The following is an 18,896-nucleotide window of genomic DNA, read 5'->3' on the forward strand; positions in this document are numbered from 1 at the left end:
TGTGCTGTAACCAAAGAAGACAAAATTTAGAAGAATTTTATTCCTTTGACCAGAATGTAGGGCTGGCCTAAATCTCAATCTTTCTTCAATGGTTTCCTTGCCTTTCGAAGTGAGAGAGCCTTGTATATGGTGTAAAAAACTGAGAAAAATGCCACGAATCCCACCATCACAGTTCTTCTGTGTTCCTATAAAAGAATAAAACATTCTGTCACAAAAGTCTTGTGTTTTAAAACAAAATGAACTGTGGATTTATGTCATTATATACAGTTGCATGAAAGTTATGCGTATCAAACTGTAGCTACCAGGTGTTGTGGAAAAGCCTGTCGCTAAATTAAAGATAGGTACAGAGGTAATCAGCTGGCTTTAGCAGCATAATGATGCCATGGTTGGTGAACGTCAGAAAACAGGTGAATCATAATTACTAAATTTTAATAGTTAACCATTTCAGATTGGCACCTGGATGCAACTGAATTTGTAACCGGCCATTACTACGAACCATACCAGTTTTTTATACCGCTGTCACACATGCACTTCAGATCGTGATCAGATCTATTGAAAACGAGCTCGATGCAGATCCGGCTTTGCTATACAGCGAATTCAATCACAATCTCCCATAATCCTGCTCTATCGCCACGACAGCGGTCGAGCTGTTGCTTCCATCCTCGTTTGCAAGGGTCACTCAAAAGATTTATTATAGAATACAATTTTAAAATAACTTTATATTTAAATTTATGCGATTTAGACTGCAATATGTTCAAACTCGGTAAACAAACGTGCTGGCTTGACTACGTTTGCCAGTTTTCGCGTGTGCTAGCCTGCGTGCGCAGTGGATGACACAACTACTACTTGTCCAACGAAACTGTGGTCAGAAAATAGTTTTAATCAAGCTTGTATTTTTACAAATTAAATCACAATTTTCATCGAGCACGCAGCGCCATCTCTCGTGTAGCGATCTACTTTGTCGATCGGAATCGAGTGGGCGCGTGTAGTACAGTCCATCTTGACCGGGCTTGAACCTTCAATCAGAATCGTTACCGATCTGCCCGTGTGACAGCAGTATTAGAATTTTGAAAACATGCATTAGCCTCAAGTGTTTTGACCATTTCATGTAAGATTCGAAAAGTGCGCACTTTTCTGTGCATTTCACTTTATGACTTGAGTGCCATACAACTACTTCTGCCCTGCCTAGGCCAGCGCAGCGAGCACCTTAGGACGTACGGAACAGAGGTGGTCACACGGCTTATGAAATGGGGTAAATTTGCGCACAATTTTCGAATTGAACATGAAATTGTATGATTATCTTGTGAAACCAACTTATTGAAATAACTTATCTGTAGCTGCCTTGGGAAATTTAATGCTAATGTTGAAATGCATGCATTTCGTTGTTTCCTATTTCACAATTTGCTTGCAGGAACGAAGTTATAAGCTGTGAATGGGGAAATTTTTAGTGTTTTTTTTTTTTCCCTAACACTTTGACTAGACATGCTGAGCATTAGCATTCAAGGTAGAAAGATGCCAAGTTGTAACAATTTGCATGTCGCTGAATGAGGCTACAAGCACCCATGGTACTTTCCCCGTAAAACATATTCCATGTAGAAGGTAGAACAGATTTCAATCAAGGGAGTAATTACTCACTAGCATCACCTGAACACAGTTCTGCCACAAAGGAGAGTTCTGAGAAAAAAGTGCAGTATTTTTAGAAGCAATGTTGAAGGGTGCCCAAAATATGAGATACACTATCAACAAGATAACTGCTGACATTTTCCCTTACATTAGGACAGCTGGGCAACTACAGTTGGTGACAGCAACATACACCTTGAATTTAAATTACTACTCTGAGCATCTTTATGCAAGGTAACATACTCCTGTGACACATGGCTTTGATGCTTGGCAGGATGGCAGGGCTTTCAAGACTTGCAAAGCTTTTGCAACACTGTTGCAAGTTTCCATATGAATATTAGCCATGACTCACCTTCAAGAACAGTGCAATCTTTTCAACCATTTTATCACTGCAAAAAAAAGAAAAAGAAAAAAAAAGTGGGCACAGGTGCCAACAGGTGGTCAGTACATGAAAATCTAAGACGAAAGATCTTACAATGGTGTCCGAGGCAGTGGTACTGGATGAGCCTTCATGTTTTTATACAGGCCGTCTGCGAAATTCTTTAATGACTTGATCTCCAGCTTTTTGAGGTTGTACTTGTACATCTTGCCAAGTCGGAATCTGGAAATGAAAATGCAGAGATGAAATTATATTCAGGTGAATGTATTCAAGCGTGTCAGGTACAGTCACAATCATCCATCACACTTACAAGTATATGGTGGGACATTCCTTGATTGTAAACCTTTCTGCCAAGCCTGGAGAACGGTCAATGTCAACTACGGCAACATTTGTAGTCCCTTTAATCCTAATGCAGAAAGAAAAGTATTGAACAAAGATGAGTGCTGCATTTACAAGTGCTATGTTTTGTACTTACTTTGATGACAGTCCCTCCAGCACGCATGTTGCCAAGTCTTGTTTGACGCAGTTATCTGTACGGCTGTAAGTTAAGTGAAGGAGTGATCAGTGAGTAACGTGAGTCATCGCGGCGGAGTTGTAGGCAACTCACAACACGACTAGCCAATTTCCTGTCGTGGCCCCTGTCGCAGCTTGCGTGAGATGCTCGAAAGAGTTGTCGTCAAGGGCCTTAACAGAAGGCTCTAAGCTCCGGCCAACCCATTCCAGTATGCTGTCTGGGTCGTAACGACCTGGAAAAAAAAAATAAAAAAAAAAGTATATAAACGCGCTAATGGCATCTACCTCTTATTTCGGAACCATGTGCTGGTACAAACCAAACCTTCGAACAGGGCTGGAACTGATCTTCGGAAAAATACCAATGCTGGGCGGGAGGACACACCATAGCGTTCCTCAATGCGTGGTTTGTTGACTACTTTCACAACACCGATTCCGTAATCGTCGCTTAACTCCGGCTGCTTCGCATGCAGAATCTGTTCGACTTCGACGCATTCCGTGCAGGTGCAACATTCTTGAGCTGCAGTGGAATTATAGCGCCATTAATTTGTACACTGCAAGGTAGTACTTACGCTGTCAACTACACGAGGATGGTACGCACTGAAAATTACGAGCACCCTGTCATGCTTCGCTATCGTCGTACGGAATTCTTCCAGGTCAGAGTCCCCGGAATGAGCCAACAAAAACTGTGCCACTAAAAGTACTGTCAGCGTAAAAATCACGCCGTTGAACATAGTAAATACAGCACAGATCGGAGCTTTGCCACAATCCTCCACAGTCTCGGCTCCTTTTTAGAGACGAACAACGTGCCATGCAGCGCTTCCAACACGACGCAGGTGATGACAGGTGGTTAGGGGAGGCCCATTGTTTTCCCTTCCCTTTACACCCAAACAAGAGGTTACAAAACGGTTGTGCTGTGGAGCCAACGTTGTGTGGAGCAGAGCCGTCCGTGTATAGTGAACATTCTATACGTCCGTGATAAAAGTGTAGCGGCGTGGGCGTATTTTCTCTTTTCTGTGGCGGTTGTTTTGAGCAAGACCGACTGAAATACAGACCTGCACAAAAAACAGGGTCCTATGGGACCTCGTGCGCCAACTTTCGTTACCTTTCTCGTCGTTGAGGGCGCTCGGTTGACCTGTTCGTCTGTCATTTTCATCATCATCAAATCACAAATTAATATAAACAAACTGTACCCAAATTAAAAAAAAAAAAGATCTTTGCCCAAGTTATACTTCTAAAATTTTGCCTTTTTGTATTTTAGCGGACAGTGTTTATTTTTATAATGTTTTTCTGTCGCCAGAAGACATACCGCGATTCCGCTTTGTGCGACGGCACTGCAGTTACTCGCTGCACATGCGCAGAACAGGTGCTTGTGCATTACAGCGTGGACAGATAAATAAACTATAACGACGAAGAAAAATGACAGAACTAATAGACCCTTCTTATTAACAGGTTTACAGTATCGCCAGGTTACCCGTAGTGTTCGTTCCCTAGCGGCGAAGGCTATGAACTAGAAGGTGCGCGCTGGAGCAGTGCTATCTGTGCAGGTCTGTATTTCAGTCGGTCTTGGTTTTGAGCATGGAGAAAAAGTATCCGCTCGAGCCAGCTCCATCCCTGTTAAGCCAATCCGTGTAGCCTTTGACGTCACTAGGACTAGAGCCCCTAGAAGTATTTCCAGGGCAATATTTCCAGGGACCCTACTAGGACGGACCACTGGTAGGGTCCCTACCACTGGGACCACGAGCGGAGTTTTCGCGAATGCTGCGTTGTGCGCGTCGTTTGAAGTCGTATTTGAAGGAGTGTGGCAGTGTTGGTTTTGAAATATGAAGTTTCGCGGACGGATAGTAGATATTGTTTGCATTCAGCAATTCGCAAGTAAGTTCTTGTCATTATTTGTCATTTGTGATCATTGACTTCGAACTCGTTTGAACCGCGCGTGATTGGAAGTTTCGTGCATTGCATAAAATTTATTTTGCAGAAATCGTGCACACTGTTTCTAAACTGGCTAAAGACGTTACGATGCGTATTACTACGGATTACGTCTACTTCATTCTGAACGAAGATGCCGTGAACGGCGGCGGGTGGCTTTGGGCCGATATACCGCAGGTAAGTACTACGTGCTTATATATTGTTTCGCAATTAGCTTTCGGACGCGGTCATATGCTTATCGCTTAAGTGCTCATGTTACTGCTGCCGCTCTCGTTTCAGGAAAGCTTATTTCAGGAGTATAACATGCAAGGTGTTTCAGAAGAATTCAATGAAATATACCTTGACGTTGTAGCTGACCACATCGTAAAAGCACTGAAGTCAGCAGCAGCTGCAAAGTCGCTGAAAGTCAAGCTGACAAAAAAACAAACTCCTTGCTTAAGTTTCGAAATTGAATTGGTAAGTGAAGCAGTTCTCTGCACTTGATTCTTTCATTAATTTCGTTGCCTGCACTGCAAGAGATATGTCGAATGTCTTTTATCCGCAACGTTTGCAGCCATCATTAGTTTCAACGTCTAGAACTGTCGTTCACGACGTGCCAGTATCTGTGATACCACGACGGTTGTGGAATAATTTTGCGCAACCCGAAGTGGAAGAAGGCGATGTAAGTACTGCTTCAGAGAACAACAGTTCTAATGCGCATGTACGCATGCACTCTCGCGCTCACTTTTGGTGGAGTCCAACGTCTGCATCTTAGTTTTGCACATGTAGCTTTATGCATTGGTGTTTCCTTGTACAATAATCCAAACCTGCACGGGACTTTTCCATGACTTTCCTGTGCTTAATAATTGTCATTTTTGCATGCAGATGTGCACCCCAACTTGTAATGCACAGACAAAATTGCTTAGTTTACGAAGGAAGGATTTGGGGAAGGATGAGGGCAAAAACAAAATTCATAGCTATCACCAGTTTTTATTACTGCTTGAAAAGGTATCCAGATATTTGTCAGTTATTCAATGTCTTGCTGTGTTGATAATAGGTAACTGCTTTTTACATGCTATAATTGAGACGTTGTGGAGTGCTCAAAAATAATTTCTGACTCGGGACTTTTTCAGTGTGCGCTAGCTGATATCTCAATATCCATACATTTCTGCTTCCATGAAAAACCAGCCCTTTTAGCCACAATCAAATGTGTCACTTAGTTCTCAGGAGTACTAGCTAGAATGTCATAACCACTGAGCGATATGGCGCATGTAAAGCATTGCTGATGTGTGCAGATTGTTGCCAACATGCCGTCATTAAAGGTCATGAAAAATGTTGTGGACAAGATGAAGAACCTCGGCTCATATGCGGTGAGAGTTCTGAAAGACTTCTATCAGCTTTTAGTCATTTGCTTGGTATTGGAGCTATTGAAAGACTTCTATCAGTGTTGAGTCATTTGCTTGGTATTGGAGATATAAGTCTGTTTTACCTTTGTATACTTAACAGGTACATCATTGTTGTACAAGGCGATGTTCTGCATTGTGTCGTGTGGAATACTTATGTCTTTGCAGTTGCATAATTATTTTCTATTTGGGATTGATCGCTTTTTGTGGAGCCTAGTAGCTGCCATCATTGCTTGTCATGCGGGCTAAGTCAAAATGCCTCCTCTACACGAATAGCTCATATATGTAAATTTGTCACAGCTTCACAGTGGAATTGTAACATTGAAACAGATATACTGCCAAACTGTAGCTCTTTATTGGACCCAGGAGAATGCTTTGTCAAAGTAACCATAGCGATTGGTAAGAAGCCGCGAGCAAGAAGTCTAGCAATTGAAGTCTTTCTTTTCTATTCATCATTGCATGAAGTAAGTATAAGTGCTTGGATTTTATTTCAGACCTTAACAATTTCCAGTGACCATGAAATGACTGCATCTGTTCAGACAGACATGGTCACTGTGACTACACATTTCAAGGGTTTGCTGTTTCCAGTCTCCGGTAGGTCATATTTACACTGTGCATATTATCAGAGCAATGGTTGTGTTACCACTTCTCTCCTTTTTTTTTATTTTATAAATGGGCAGTATTTGTGCTTTATGCATTATGCATTCGAAAACTTCTGTGTTGCTGTTTTAAAACGAAGAATAATTGCTGTGCCTCATAAAAAGCTGGCCTTAGTGAAACTAAGCCTACCTAAACCATTGTGTTGTAGAGTATGAAAACTGTAGGGATATTGAAGTTTACATGAATTCGCTGTTATTATGATGGGAATCTCCAGTGAAGTAGCTGGTGCTTAGGGCACAGTCGGGTGGATTGATTTTCATCTTTTACCCTCTGCACCAAGACACTCTGCTGTCTGAACTGTCTGAACTGCCACTTTAGGTGAGGTTGAGTCAGTGATGACAGGATGTGGACTTGTATTTGTAGTATTTTGTAGGCACCCAAGTGGAACTGTGCATTCTTGGTATGTTGTACACAGCAATTTGAACACTGTCATTATAGATTTTATTTAAGAAACTGTTCAATATGTGCTTTCCAAGAAAACTCTCAGCTATAAGTTGCGTTAGTTCTTGCTGCAGGTGATAACCTCTAACTTTGTATTGGCAAAAGGGCTAAGCATTTTCTGCCCGACGGTTATTGTCATCTGATAGCCGTGACTACAATAGACTCTGTGGTACTTTGTGATAATATTTTTAAGTCCCTTTGTGTGCACAGTATAGACCAGTTGCTAAACCTACAAGTCAGCTTCTCTGTGAGGCAGAAATTCATGCACAATGGCGACAGAATTTGACTCAGGGATAATAGGTGCAGTGTATGCATCTACTTCAGTCCACGCTGCTTTGGATGCAGTTCACATCTCACAGGCTATTGTGAGAGAACAGGTTTTCGGGCATCTTAACGCAGGAATAAAGGTGGGAGCCCTGTCACCCTGGGGGTAAGGAAAGAAGATTTAGAATAGGGGACATTAACCGGATAGGGTAATAGTGGGGCGACAATGCGCACGCACGGAATGCTGCGAGGAATGGGCGAAGGGTGCGGGAATTACCCAACCCGCCAGGCGATGTGCCTAAAGCCCTTGTATGATGTGCCAGCACTGCACCCAAATATTACCCCAAAGTAAGTCTATGTCGTGATTGTGCAGGAATTTCTGCTGCACAGGGAAGCTGACTTGTAAGTTTTGCAACTGGTCTATTTTTGCTGTGACTTCAGATTTTCTTGGAATTGTCAGTTACTGTGAAATGTTTTAATTTCATTACTTGCCAGGAGCTGATGAAGTAACCTTATTTTTGTTTGAAATTCTCAGTGATTGCATTCACCAAAATAAATCGTTCTTATGCAATATTTTCAAGATTAGCAGAATATAGGCAACAGTGAAAGTATGCAACTTGCCATTTACAGACTTTTTATGGAAATAACAAGCGATATGTGATTTTATTTTGTCTAGCAGCAAAAGGAGCGCTAATAGCAGATCACTGGCAGATATCGAAGGAAACCTGAATTATGGAAATAGAAACCCAGCTTGTATTTGACCTTGAACAAAAGACGTCATTATTTTAGTTTTAAAAAAATTCTCAGAGGGTCAGTACGACTTGTGCAATAAGGCATGCATTAGCATCATGTTTTCCTGAAAAAAGTAGGATATGTTACCAGACCGTGCGGTGGTGGTGGTAACAAAGACATTTATTTGAGATATAATGAGAATAAAAGAGAGCAAAATCGAGTTGGCATGATCCAATCAATCGGTCAGAGTGAGATATGCCTTACTCCATTCCACTGTTCCTACCCTCGACTTTGATTGGCGATCACAGTTCCCCTCTTGCCACTTGTCTCCTCTAACTTTCCCTCTCCCCTCATGTGGTGAGCGGAATTTTCCTCTCTCTCCACTAAGCTTTATAGGCCTAAGCTAGATGCTTTTTGCAATAATGGGCATTCTGATGCTAATACAATAAAATTAATGATTAAGAAATGTAGACAAAGGGCTTTATGTGTAGTGGCATGTTGAAGCATTAAAAAATGTATAAGAGGGTGTTTGGGATCTGCAGCAATTTTGTCCTCTGTTCTATAATGTTCTACAGTGTGAACACTTCAGTGTTCCAGTGCAGGCAACCTCTGCATTTCCAGCATGTCATGTCACCCCCCCCCCCCCCCCCCCCCCACTTCCTCCACGCCACCTCCTTGGCCATTTCAGTGGGATTGCTGTGGCTGGGTATAGAATTGCATTGAACAGTTTTTTTTGTGTCCTGTCTGTTGGCAGGATTTGACTGCAAACATTGTGGCAATCCGCTAGTATGCCAAATTCTGAGCGGTGGAATTGAGCAGCCTTGGTGTTTCAGGTGACAGCTCTGTTCCTTCTGCTGGCGTATATGAAGCCCGCATTGATTTGCGCAAATTGGTGCCTGTTCTTTTGGCGCAGCAACTAAATCCAAGACAGGTTGTATGCAGTAAGTTCAGCAATCTTTCTTTGGAACAGTGTCTGCCTTTGGAACGAGACTTGTACGAAAAATTGCATTGACTTTGGAGCTGTCCGAGAATTTCCGAAATGTGTGTCTTTTGACTGAGATCTTCTCGAAAAATATGTACTCTTTGAAAAATAGTGTTTTTTTGTTGAAAAGCATAATTGAATAGCTATCTGCTCTGCTGTTTTCCTGTTAATTTTGAAGCACAAGTTCAAATTTGATACAAACTGTAGCACTGCAGTGAGATTCTTGTTTTCTCCCTTTCTTTTCTTTTGGTAATTCGGTAATCTTTGTTGAGACCAAGTTCATCGGAGCGATTAATCGATTTACATAACACTAATAGTACATTGTATTGAAGTACTTCCTTTGTTTTAAAGAAGGATCTTTCTCTATGATGGTAAAACTGACTCCAGCCATGGCGTGGTACTCTCACCGGTTAGCGCATTTAACTGGTTATCCCAAGGATGTGAGTTTAATCCTGACCCTAGCAATCACGATCCAGAGAAACGTAAGGTGCCGATGTACTCTTTCTGAGATGTCGGTGCACTTTAAGAACCCAGGTGGTTGAAATTTCAAATGCCCTCCGCTGCTGCTGCGTTCCTCAGCCAACGTCCCTCTGGGACGTTCAACCCTGTAAACTATTTTAACTGACTTCAAAACACTTTCCCTGAGGAAATCTTAGTCGATAAAGTTGGAGAACACTGCTTCGAACTGTGGCTAGATGACAGGTGTGTGTTAATTAGAGCACTTGAAAGCCACATTTTGTAATCTTTTTTTTCTTTGCTGCGCTAGGAGCATAATGGAAGAGCAGGGATGTTGTAAGCATATATTAGAGCGTGGCCCTGTAGTAGAGCATCTGCCCCGTATTTTGTTCGAGAGGTGCTGGCTTCATTCAGTACCCAGCGCTGCCGAGTACTCACTGGTTTTCCGAGTACAGCATTTCTCTCGGTCTGGTGCTCGCCTTTTTCTGAGGTGCAGTGCTTGAGAAAAGGGTCTTCTTCTAAACCACTGTCATTTTATTTTGTCCTTGCGTCCACATTTCTGTGGTTTGTTAGAAAAAATAGCCTAGAAAGGAGTGTTTACCTGAAAAGTACCTTTCTTGGTAGGGGTGTGCAAACAGCCTTTTTTTTCCAAACTGAATCAAATAAGAATGGTGTAGCTGTGCAGCAGAATTGAATATTGATAGAATAATGAGACCTGCTAGGGTGGCGCAGTGGTTAGGGTGTTTGACTACTGTACTGAAGGCTGCGGGATCGAATCCCAGCCTCGGCGGCCACTTTCCGATGTGAGGCAGACAGCTAGCTGCGGAAAACATGTGCTCTGTGATCTCAGTGCATGTTAAAGAACCTCACATGGTTGAAATTCCCGGAGCCCTCCACAACGACGTCTCTCATAGCCTGGATCGCTTTGAGACGGTAAACCCCATAAACCAAAACCAAACCAAATCGAATAATGAGAGAACTGAATCGAGTATCTGTTTTATTATTTGCTAGTTTTGCAAATGTTCGTGTAAAACGAGCAATAGTCTTATAAAAAATGCAATGCCGCATTTGCATGGTGTAAATTACGGAGTTAAAGCTGTTCAATGATGCAACATTAAAATCTCTCCTGACGGGCTGCAACATGACTCTATGACCATCAGGTTATATATGTAAAAATATAACTTTTTCTCGTGGTTGACAAAAGCGAATGAACTAGAGCTCCACCACAGGACATTTTTTATATACTAATATTCGAAGCCTTTTGCCAAAGCTTGATGCACTCCGTAATATAATTCACACAACAGAATCTAACCTGGTCATTCTTACCGAAACGTGGCTCAATTCATCAATTGCAGACTCCGAAGTACTTTCGCTTTCTTCAGATTTCAATATTTTCCGGCGTGATCGAAATAATAAACGTGGTGGTGGTGTACTGATAGCCGCCCACCGCAGCCTTCAGTGCACTGAATTTAGGACATCCTCCCCCTTAGAAATTACATTTGTTATTAGTAACGCCTCTTATCCACCTATAGTAATTGGCATCTGTTGTCGCCCTCCTGATGCTGATATTTTTTTCGTTGCCGAGTTCCACGAGGTCCTTTTATCAGTAACCAGCGCATACCGTCTATCGCCTATCCTGCTTTTCGGAGACTACAATTTCCCTGCGATAACTTGGTCAAATCTTGCCTCAGTTCTATCACAAAACAACAGCGAAAGTGACTTCATAAACACTTGCCTAACGTTTGGACTAACGCAAACAGTCACAGAGCTGACGCGTCGCTGTAGCAAATCATCAAATACACTCGATCTGGTTTTAGCTTCCGAGCCCGATATGCTGTCTCTGTTCACATATTTGCTAGGGCTTAGTGACCATTCAACTTTGCACAGTTCCTTTCATTGTCATCTGCCGCATACGCCTAAAATAACGAAAACAATAACACTATACGACAGGGGGAATTATTCCATAATTAATGCAGCACTCGAAGAATTTTGCATCTGGCTTCTTCACGATTTTTCAAAACGCTCCGTAGAAACTAACTGGTTACTTTTTAAGAACAAAATACATGAGTTGATACTAACGCACATACCAACTACTACTATAAGAGAAAAACAGTCATCACCATGGTTTAACATCATGTTGAAACATCTTAATAGCAAAAAGAAAAGGCTGTTCCGCTCAGCTAAAAAAAACTAACAACCAATGTTCATGGCAAAAGTATTACGCAGTGGAAAAGGAGTTTGAATCACTTGCTAGCAAAACTAAACGCTCTTTTTATTCATCAGTCTTGCCAACAATGATAAAAAATAACCCTAAAAAGTTTTGGAATACGATTTGCCCCAAACACTCGCAATCGTTACAACTATGCGATAAGCAGAACCGTCCAATCCCTGACAATAAAATAGCTGAAGAACTTAACCACACATTCACATCTGTATTTACGCAAGAACACGCCAACACTTTACCAGATCTCCCTAGCTATGATCACGCAGTCATGCCTGATATCATTTTCAATCCTTCCGGTATCGCGAAAATTATAGACTCACTAAAACTTACATCTTCATCAGGTGTCGATGGCATCAACTCAAAAGTACAAAAACACACCAAAACTGTTGTAAGCGTCATTTTGAGTCATATTTTTCAGCAATCGTTGTCATCAGGAGTGGTGCCAGAAGACTGGAAAATAGGCAAGGTTGTTCCAGTTCCGAAAAAAGGTCCTCCATCTTCATGTTCTAGTTATCGTCCTATTTCACTAACAAGCGTCTCTTCAAAACTAATGGAGCATGTGCTTTACTCTCACATGATAAAATTTCTAATTTCTATAGCCTTTTTTCATCCTAATCAACATGGTTTTCGTAAAGGACTGTCATGTGAAACTCAACTAGCTTTATTCATCAATGACATAAGTTCTAACCTGGATTTAAACGTACCTGTAGATGCTCTTTTTTTAGATTTTGAAAAAGCATTCGACAAAGTTCCCCATCAGCGACTTTTACTTAAACTTTCACGATTACGCATTAACCCTCTTGTATTGGAATTGGATACGTAATTTTCTGACTAACCGGAAACAATTTGTGTACGCTAACAAACTCTCATCGACTTGCTCTCCAGTCCTCTCCGGCGTTCCCCAAGGCACTGTACTTGGACCCTTGCTCTTCCTAATCTACATTAATGATCTGCCTAGTAACATTGTTTCTAACATCCGCCTATTTGCAGACGATTGCGTCATCTACCGTCCCATCCATAACAGTTCCGATTCTCGCATTCTTCAAGATGACCTTAAACGCGTGGAAGCCTGGTGCGACAAATGGTTAATGTCTTTAAACACTAATAAAACGTCATTACTCTCTTTCCATCGACGACAGCACTATCAACCCTCCAGGTATGTCATCTGTGGCTCCGAAATTTCATCTGTCCAATCATACAAATACCTTGGCATCACAATTTCTAACACACTTAATTGGTCTGCACATGTAACGAACATTGCTAACGAAGCCAATCGCACTCTTGGTTACCTCTGTCGAAATTTGCGCCTCGCCCCTGCCTCGATTAAAGCACTAACTTACCTCACGTTCGTTCGATCTAAGCTAGAATATGCATGCTCAATCTGGGACCCTCATCGAGCTAACCTTTGTAACATCCTCGAATCGGTTCAAAATCGCGCAGCAAGATTTATCTTTTCAGACTATTCTTATCACTCCAGCTTAACTGCTTTTAAATCTAAAGCTCACCTTACTAATCTCAATTTGAGACGTTGCATCTTTAGGCTTTGCCTTTTTCATAAATTTCATCACACACCACTTGATGTTTCAGTGATATTACCAGCTCATCGCTTCTCAAACCGCACCAGTCATACCAAAGTTGTCTACCCTCCACCAGCGCAGACTACAGCTCATCTTCGCTCGTTCTTAGTAAAAACTGCTCGGGACTGGAACAATCTGCCAGTCGACTTCGTGCACCACTCCAATCCATCTCAATTCAAGGCAGCCATCGAATCTATTTTCATATGAAATAGCAGCCCATCCCTCATGTAATACCCCATTCCTGGGGCATTTGAGGTATTGATAATAAATAAATAAATAAATAAGACAGGTGACAACTACATGTGAGGATGAGGAAAAAATTTTTGAGACACAGCCTCTGAGATTGAGAATCAAGGCAGCAGTTGCCGCATTTTCCTGAGCCCTGCTGCATTGTCCAGCCTTTGTGGCCATCAGTGTACACAATAATATGAACACAGCCACGTGAATGGACCGCACAGCTGTGTTGAACTGCTCATCCCACATTTACTGATTGTCATACAATGGCACGGGTGTCGATGGGCCCTGTTTTTTGAACAGTCATAGAAGAAGAATACTTTATTACGTATTCAACTTTTGAATAATTTTGAATATAGTACTACCCTGTTTGATTCATTTGAATAGTTGTATAGATTTGCTTTTCGAAATTCTTTAATATTTACATGCGCAAACTCCATGGTCTACTTCACCCAGGAAACCATAGAGTTGTCATAACATGCATTTTCGCTATGCTGCGAAAGGGGTGCGGGCATGTGCAAGTGAAAGTAGGGACAGCAAAATTAGGACAAGGCCAGAATAGTGTATAGTGTGCTGTTGTATTGGCACACATTTCTGTAGCAGTTTCTGCGCATGTTGTAGTAGTATAATATTGTCATGTAGTGGTGACAAGGCCGTACACACCAAAAGAAGACACAGGCGTGATGGTACTGAAGTCAACTCGGCGGCAATATAGTTGGCAGAAATTACAGATCGCTGAAAGGGTGTCCACTGAGATTATGAAAAGACAATGAGTTTGATAGAGATTGAGTCGCCTATCCTCCTCCTGCAAAACCTATCAATCTAGCGCATATAGCACAGCTATATTGGCAATGCAAAGGAGCTTTCATGTTTTTCCTCTGAGGTTATGCGCCGAGCTGAACGAGAAAAAAGTAGAAGGGTTTTTATATTGTTAAACTCGAGTTAAAACTTGTTTTAGCTTAGTTTCACTTGGTTTAACTTGATTTAACTTGGTAGTAATTCACTCACTTGATGAATTGTTATATTCAGGCACGAAGCATGCAGTCACAGATGTGTGAGCCCCTTCATGGTGACGTCATGCACATGCTCAGGGGTGGAAGGAATTTGCATCAGCGGCCAGCGCTGGTGGCCGGCATAAGCCACAGAAATGGAATTTTGAACATATTTGCAAATTATTGGTCTAATCCCGAGGACTTGTACGCAGCACAGTGCCAGTGTTTAAATAGAGACTTACTCGAACCCCTTTTCAAGGACCCTTAAACATTGAGAAGTCATTGTGTGTACTCTTTATTGGGTGTCCTATGAAGCTGAAGCCTGCAAACGAGTATAAATACCAAATTTTCGGGGCTGCATATTTTTATCTTTGTAATGATGCGTAAAAGGTTAGTATACACAGACGAAATAGCTACATTGATGTAGTGATTTTGGTAAACTTGGTACCTGCGCTCTTTCTTAGCATGCTGGTGTTTGTCTGGCTGCAAAAGGCACATTTATAGTTTGAAAAATTGAAATTTAAAATCTCTCACTATTTAACACAAACTCGTGGCACCTGCAGCAGGAAGGATTGGTTGCCATCATTTGGAAGTGTACGGCTATGTAACCTAGCCTCTGGGATCCCTGCCAAAAATAGCTGGCAACTGACACATTGTACTGGTTTCTAGCTTACATAAGTTCAGTTTTCAGCAAGGCAAGAATGCCACATCGTAGTTTGTTTTGTAGAATGCCATACAGCTTTCTGAGCGACTGTTTTATCTTAAGACTTGAGGTTAGTCAGGAAAACAGTTATGTAATTGTTAGACAGTAGAAAAAATTAGCCAGGGTTTAATTCTGCCTAAACCGATTGAGACATGTTAAATCACTGTTTGTCATGGTTTTTCCTGGTGAAAAACCATTCAAAGAGTCAGCATTGAGGGACTGGCACGGAGTTTGGTTAAGTGTTGAACGTCTTTATTTGGTTTGGTTTCTGAGGAAAGGAACGCACAGCATGTCTCACTTTTTGGTGGATACCCACTCTTACAATGAATGGCACACAATTGGAAGTGCATATGCTGGCATTTCGAATCCCTGTCGCAGACTAGCCTCCAACTTGGCTAGCAGATGGATGTTAAATGTGGAGTGAAATGGCATGGCACCATTTTGAACGCTTCACTAAAAATGGCTGAGTCATGGTTACGATACGAAATCGCATATTTTTATTGCAATTTCCTGCTCAAATTTTCACCATTCAATTCTGTATACGATCAAACCCACTTCTAATAATATTCAAATGCCAAGGAAATATCATTGTTATAACCAGGCTATGTCAAAAACAAACGAAAGAAATGACAAACTTCATAGAATATAATAACAGGAAAGTAGCTTACAATGTTGATTTTCTTGTAGGAAAACTCTCTCGGTCATCTTTGACTGTTTCACGGTATACTTAGTTCACATCTCCTTTTAGGGTGCCTAATTCTGCATATGCCCAAGTGGGCATCTTTTAGCAAAAGTCCCAAATATCATTTGTAAGGCGTCTTTTGCACATCTTTTTGATCATCATCCCTGTGCATTGTCAGCGTGCAAGGATTCAAGTCTCAACATGTAACCATTACTATTACATGGTTGGGGGCTTTACGTCACTGTCCTTGCGAATGGAGCCGGCTTTTCAGAAGAAATTCTTGACGCAAAATCTGATAAGCTGAGGAAGCAGTGATGGCAGAAAGGAAAGCATTTGCATTATGTGCATGGTTCGGCTGGTGTGATTACAGTGTTTCAGTGTTTTTATCTCTCGTTTAAGTTTGTTTTTGGTGCCCAGATGTAATTGTTGTAACCGATTTCCTAGACAGCATTGTTATAACAAGTTAATTTTACCATAGAAATCATCAAGAAGCTGGCGATGCCGTGTCAGTCCATTGTTATATCCAATATATTGTCTCCTGTCAGGCAGCAGCCTACCAGCAGTTGTCACAACTTCAGGAACGCTTCGAGGGTACAGGCTGTCCACACCGTGCTCTTGAAACCAGAGCAGGGCGACACTTGAACAGAGAGCGGAGCTTGAGCAAGAGCCAGCGACTGTCTTTGGTGGCAGGCTGCTGGCTGACACAGGACAATATTGTTCTAAGTGGTATTGTTATGAGCTTAACTGGTTTCTGGCAGTTCTTTTGACTCTAGTTGTTTGGGGTTCCCTGCATACGCTGGATGAAGCAAGTTTTGTGACTCCGCAACTTCTTTGCACTGCAGGGGAGAGCAGGGTGAACGAATCAGCTCACCGATTATCTAGTTTATGCTGGTGCTACGCTTCGCAGCTCTTGAGCTCGACCAAAGTGGCACTTACAACATGGTAGCGCTTGTTCGTGGCACACATCACCTCGAGAGGCTTGAAAGCTTTATTAGTGTCTTGGGTGTTGGGATATATTGCCGAGAAGCAGTTGTGGCCCGAGACCATTTGACCAATCCTGTACTTGTTCACAGCATCTTATTCTGTGAAGGGCCATTTGCCTTAAAGGGTCACTGTCCAGGGTATATTTAAGCAAAGGAGCCCAATGCTTCTATCTGGTACCGGAGATAGTCTGTGCAAAATGCTACAGCGATACGTGCGCCGCCAAAGCAGCAAAAATACAAATCAAAGATCTCTCATGCTCACCTTCGGGAAACCAGCTTCTCCATTCTCTGTGCTGGCCCGTCAAGCCACAAGGCTGACATCAGAATCGCAACGACTTCCATTGAGCCGTCTCGCTGACTGACGGTGAAGGATGAGCGTACACCACTAATCGTGTCTGCCGCTCGCTTTTGCCACGGCCGGAGTCAATGCAGAGGCGCGCACTCCCTTATTTCGTTTTTGCGCACGCAGAGTACCACGCCCCACCTCCCGCAAAACGCGGAAGAGGAAGGGGAATTTGGCTTGCGGAGGCTAGACTACCGTGCAGGAGAGTGAAAAACCTCAGAGAAGGAATGTTAGAAGAGGAAAACGCAGAATCGTTTTATTGCGGTGGCTGTAGCCACATTATTACTCCCTTCTTAAAAAACGTTTTGCGGCCTTGCGTTCTGGGGGCGAAGCCTCTCAGTCTTCGGGGAAGAAAATATTTTCGACCGGAGGGTGGACAGTAGCCCTGTAAGCACAATAGTTGTTTTAATGTAGTGTCGTGCTGATGACTATGGCATGTTCACAGGAAAAACACCACTGATGCAAGGAGCTGGGCTATTATTTTGGAATCTTGGGCGATGGATGGGTGTAGTTTAATGCTCCAAGGAGTTAATGAACCGTAAAACTACTGACATTTATACAGAATGTATTTTGTGTATCGTGCAGGCAACTAGAAGAGAGTAGGCTACTCTCAGCTCGCAGCCTGTGGTGTTTGTATTTCTGTGGGCTCCTTGGCTGTGACATGCTTTTGCGGGATTAATTGCTTTGTGCAATCTTTTTAGCATTAAATTTCACCACAGAGAGGAAAAAACGAAAGGTGGATACTGTATTTAGGTTTGTGTTTCGGTCCAAAGCAAGCATAGAGCATAAAGATAACCATAACTAATAATTTACTAGCATTTCTCGGAGATCACCTGGCAGTTGCAGCAGTAGAGGCATTAATTCTTATTGGGCGATCAAGGTAGTCGTCTTCCAGTGCTCCAATATAGTTAGTCGTGATGGTTACACATAAATTTTGCCATATTATTTAGAGCTGTTGTCTGTATATTGTTATTGTTCTTCTTTCAGAAATTGTTCACAAGAAGTTGTGCCACATCACCTTCAACCATGACTATGGCTCCTTACAGTATTTGTTGCCATGCGTGTACAACTAAGCAAAACAAGGATGTCCTACTGCCTGTTTTAAGTTTATAAAGTAATGTAGTCATGCGAGGTTTTTTCTCGTTTCCTCTTATTGTGTATCTATGGTGGCCAAACAAGTTGTTACAGGACAGAATGCCTCGGCATGGTATTAGGTTGTTAATCCACAATTTCATGAAAAATAGAACACTACTGACAGCACCTTTAGAGTAGTGGAAAGCTACAAGCAGAATGACTAAGGTTTTTTTCTGAAGCACTAGTTACAGCATGGTATTAGGTCGTAGCAGCATGCCTACCACTTCTGGAATTAATTTTTGTAGCGAGAGCTACATTGGCCACAGTCTTGCCATTTCGGCGTGCCTGTTCAAAGAGAGGAGGAGTAGTAGTCGTGGGAGGTGGTAGCTGGCAGCTGACATGGCCGAGCATTAACTGGACATAAGGCTTTCCGACATTACGTTTGGCAGGAGCTGCCAACTCGGTGCTCTCCTTTCATATGCGAGGGTGATATCGCAATCAGTCTGCCAAAACCCTTACATTCACATTATCTCTAGGCCACAGGTGCTGTAGTGGAGGGCTTCGGACCACCGCGTGATAGAGGCTTTTGCCTCATCGCACTTTAGGGGTCACAAGTGCCCCTATGGCATAAATAAAGCTGAAACCATAGAGTAAACTATTATGTGCAAAAGCGAGGTCTTTACTTTCAAGCAGAACCTAAGCGTAGCCATGCAGATAGCTCTCGCGTAA

General features: G+C 42.2%; 2 protein-coding genes across 2 annotated transcripts; one reads left to right on the plus strand and one right to left on the minus strand.

The window, feature by feature from the left end:
• Positions 1-19: 19 nt before the first annotated feature.
• Positions 20-3,523, minus strand: LOC146186067 (thioredoxin domain-containing protein). The gene is made up of 8 exons (XM_084606990.1): positions 3,111-3,523; positions 2,835-3,029; positions 2,607-2,745; positions 2,475-2,537; positions 2,310-2,405; positions 2,096-2,221; positions 1,973-2,009; positions 20-185 (listed from the first exon to the last, which is right to left on the minus strand). Exons 1-8 carry the CDS (start codon positions 3,241-3,243, stop codon positions 75-77), a joined length of 900 nt encoding a protein of 299 aa, XP_084463116.1. The 5' UTR covers positions 3,244-3,523; the 3' UTR covers positions 20-74.
• Positions 3,524-4,189: 666 nt separating this feature from the next.
• Hus1-like (Hus1-like checkpoint clamp component) lies at positions 4,190-18,850 on the plus strand. The gene is made up of 8 exons (XM_084606991.1): positions 4,190-4,384; positions 4,488-4,615; positions 4,718-4,894; positions 4,992-5,099; positions 5,713-5,787; positions 6,315-6,414; positions 8,751-8,858; positions 18,081-18,850. The coding sequence occupies exons 1-8, from the start codon at positions 4,333-4,335 to the stop codon at positions 18,164-18,166; spliced, it is 834 nt and encodes a 277-aa protein (XP_084463117.1). The 5' UTR covers positions 4,190-4,332; the 3' UTR covers positions 18,167-18,850.
• Positions 18,851-18,896: the final 46 nt, after the last annotated feature.

The sequence above is a fragment of the Amblyomma maculatum genome, chromosome 6, assembly GCF_055883805.1.
Source record: "Amblyomma maculatum isolate TAMU_Amacu chromosome 6, ASM5588380v1, whole genome shotgun sequence".
Classification (NCBI taxonomy): domain Eukaryota; kingdom Metazoa; phylum Arthropoda; class Arachnida; order Ixodida; family Ixodidae; genus Amblyomma; species Amblyomma maculatum.

Bases quoted from the DNA above. Each gene is read 5' to 3' on its own strand.
- LOC146186067 (XM_084606990.1), bottom strand. From the start codon at position 3,243: ATGTTCAACGGCGTGATTTTTACGCTGACAGTACTTTTAGTGGCACAG. The intron at 2,538-2,606 runs GTGAGTTGCCTA...CTTAACTTACAG, and splicing joins GGAAATTGGCTAGTCGTGTT to CCGTACAGATAACTGCGTCA. The intron at 2,406-2,474 runs GTAAGTACAAAA...TTTCTGCATTAG, and splicing joins CTGGAGGGACTGTCATCAAA to GATTAAAGGGACTACAAATG.
- Hus1-like (XM_084606991.1), top strand. From the start codon at position 4,333: ATGAAGTTTCGCGGACGGATAGTAGATATTGTTTGCATTCAGCAATTC. The intron at 4,385-4,487 runs GTAAGTTCTTGT...TTTATTTTGCAG, and splicing joins TTGCATTCAGCAATTCGCAA to AAATCGTGCACACTGTTTCT. The intron at 4,895-4,991 runs GTAAGTGAAGCA...CAACGTTTGCAG, and splicing joins TAAGTTTCGAAATTGAATTG to CCATCATTAGTTTCAACGTC.